This window comes from Cariama cristata, unplaced genomic scaffold (assembly GCF_000690535.1).
Source record: "Cariama cristata isolate BGI_N322 unplaced genomic scaffold, ASM69053v1 scaffold4454, whole genome shotgun sequence".
Classification (NCBI taxonomy): domain Eukaryota; kingdom Metazoa; phylum Chordata; class Aves; order Cariamiformes; family Cariamidae; genus Cariama; species Cariama cristata.
In genome coordinates this window covers 1-1544 of record NW_009613352.1, presented here as the reverse complement: position 1 = coordinate 1544, position 1544 = coordinate 1, and the positions used below count along the sequence as shown (strand labels likewise).

Below are 1544 nucleotides of genomic sequence, written 5' to 3'. Positions count from 1 at the left end.
GCTTCTTCTCTGCAGGTCTCTCCCCCACAGCCATCGTTGCCAGCCAGCAAGGCTCCGCTCCCTCCCTGTACCCACCTCCCCGGAGGTGAGAACGGTAAGACTCTCCTCCCGTGGCACTGGCACAGCCACCCTGCTTCACCTGCAGGCAGCTGGTCTGGGGCGGAGGTGGCCGAGACGGGTGCGCAGGGGGTGCCCTTTGGGGCAGAGAGTTTGGGGTTTGCCTGTCGCCCTGGGGTTTGTGGGGCTGCCGGCGGCAGGAGCTGACTTGACCTTGGGTCGTGGCAGGACATGATGCGCTGGGACGCCTGGGCTGTACGAGACATGTGACTGGCTCACATGGGGAAGAGTTGGAGACTCCTTTAGACATCAGTTGAATGGTGTTAATTGTTCTGCTTGACGTTCCTGCCATGATCCAAGGCAGACTCTGTCTTCTACCCCACTCCCCATCGGACACACCACACTGACTCCTCCCCTGTACACCCTCCTCTTTGGTGAGTGGGCGAGCTGGTACCTGCAGAAATATTTATTCTGGGCACCGGCGTTCAGGACGGAGGTTACTCGCCTGCCTGGTGATACGAAGAGGAAACGGAAGCACTGAGGTTTCTTGATGGATTTGGGACCCTGCCATGTCTCTGCGAGCTGCTGCTTCACAATGGGGCTGAGCGCCACGGGACTGGGGTCAGGCAGGGACGCTGCCTCCTGCCTGCTCCTTGCCAGGGCTCAAAGCACGGGGCCGAGCCTGCCATGGAGTCGCAGTCTCAGGAAAGGAAGAGCTGGCTCACAGAGAGCCAAGACAGGTGTCAAGGGGCTGGTGTGAGCCTAGGAAATGGGTGTCAGCCTGGCCGGAGGCGGCCGTGGGGCACAGAGATGTGCTGCATGTGGGACGCACGCTTTCCTAGTCCCACGGCCAGTCCTGCACCCCACAGCACCCACTGATCTGTGCCTGTGTGGGCAGGCGCCTCTGGCGCGTGGCTGGAGCAGTGGGTTGGGGGGAGCTGGGTGCTGCTTTTGGCCCTGGCAAAGCAGCCTGTGCCCCCTCCCCGGGTGGCTGAGTCTTGGCAGGGGTGCAGAGCGGCGTGCTGCACCCGTCACACCCAGCCAGCTGCCAGGGTTCCTCCCCAGTGCCTTGCATGGTCCAGACCTGCCTGAAGCTCATGCCCATGGCTTTCGAGTTGGTTTCTGAGCTGTGAATCTGCAAGCTCCTGGCCTTTCCTCTGCCCCAGACCCTAGCGAGTGCTCCCCAAACCCCGGGGCGGGGGGGAAGCAGGGAGCATGGGCTGTGACTCCCTTTTGCATCCACCTTCTGCTTTTAAGGTAGCTTCCCCAGACCGTGGGCAGAGCCCAGTGAGGAACAAGCACAAATTAGGCTCTGCCAGAGGCGCTTGGGGCTGTGCCGGTCCCTGCTCCAGCCTCATGCCAGGGGTCAGGACACCAGGCCCTGGAGGAAGCTGGTCCCCGCTCCTGGCTGCTCCCCAGCGCTTGAGGACAGGGGCTTTCTGGTCCTCTGCTCCCCCAGCCCCAGAGCGACTCTCCCTGGGCCAATG

The 1544-nt window shown here is 62.7% G+C and overlaps 1 protein-coding gene across 1 annotated transcript in view; it reads left to right on the top strand.

The window, feature by feature from the left end:
- ZNF609 (zinc finger protein 609) overlaps positions 1–89 on the top strand; it is a 58054-nt gene extending 57965 nt beyond the window's left edge. Inside the window, exon 8 of the mRNA XM_009698966.1 lies at positions 16–89. Within this exon, the coding sequence (XP_009697268.1) occupies positions 16–89 (74 nt within the window). The remainder of the gene's footprint in view (positions 1–15) is intronic.
- The last annotated feature ends 1455 nt before the right edge of the window (positions 90–1544 follow it).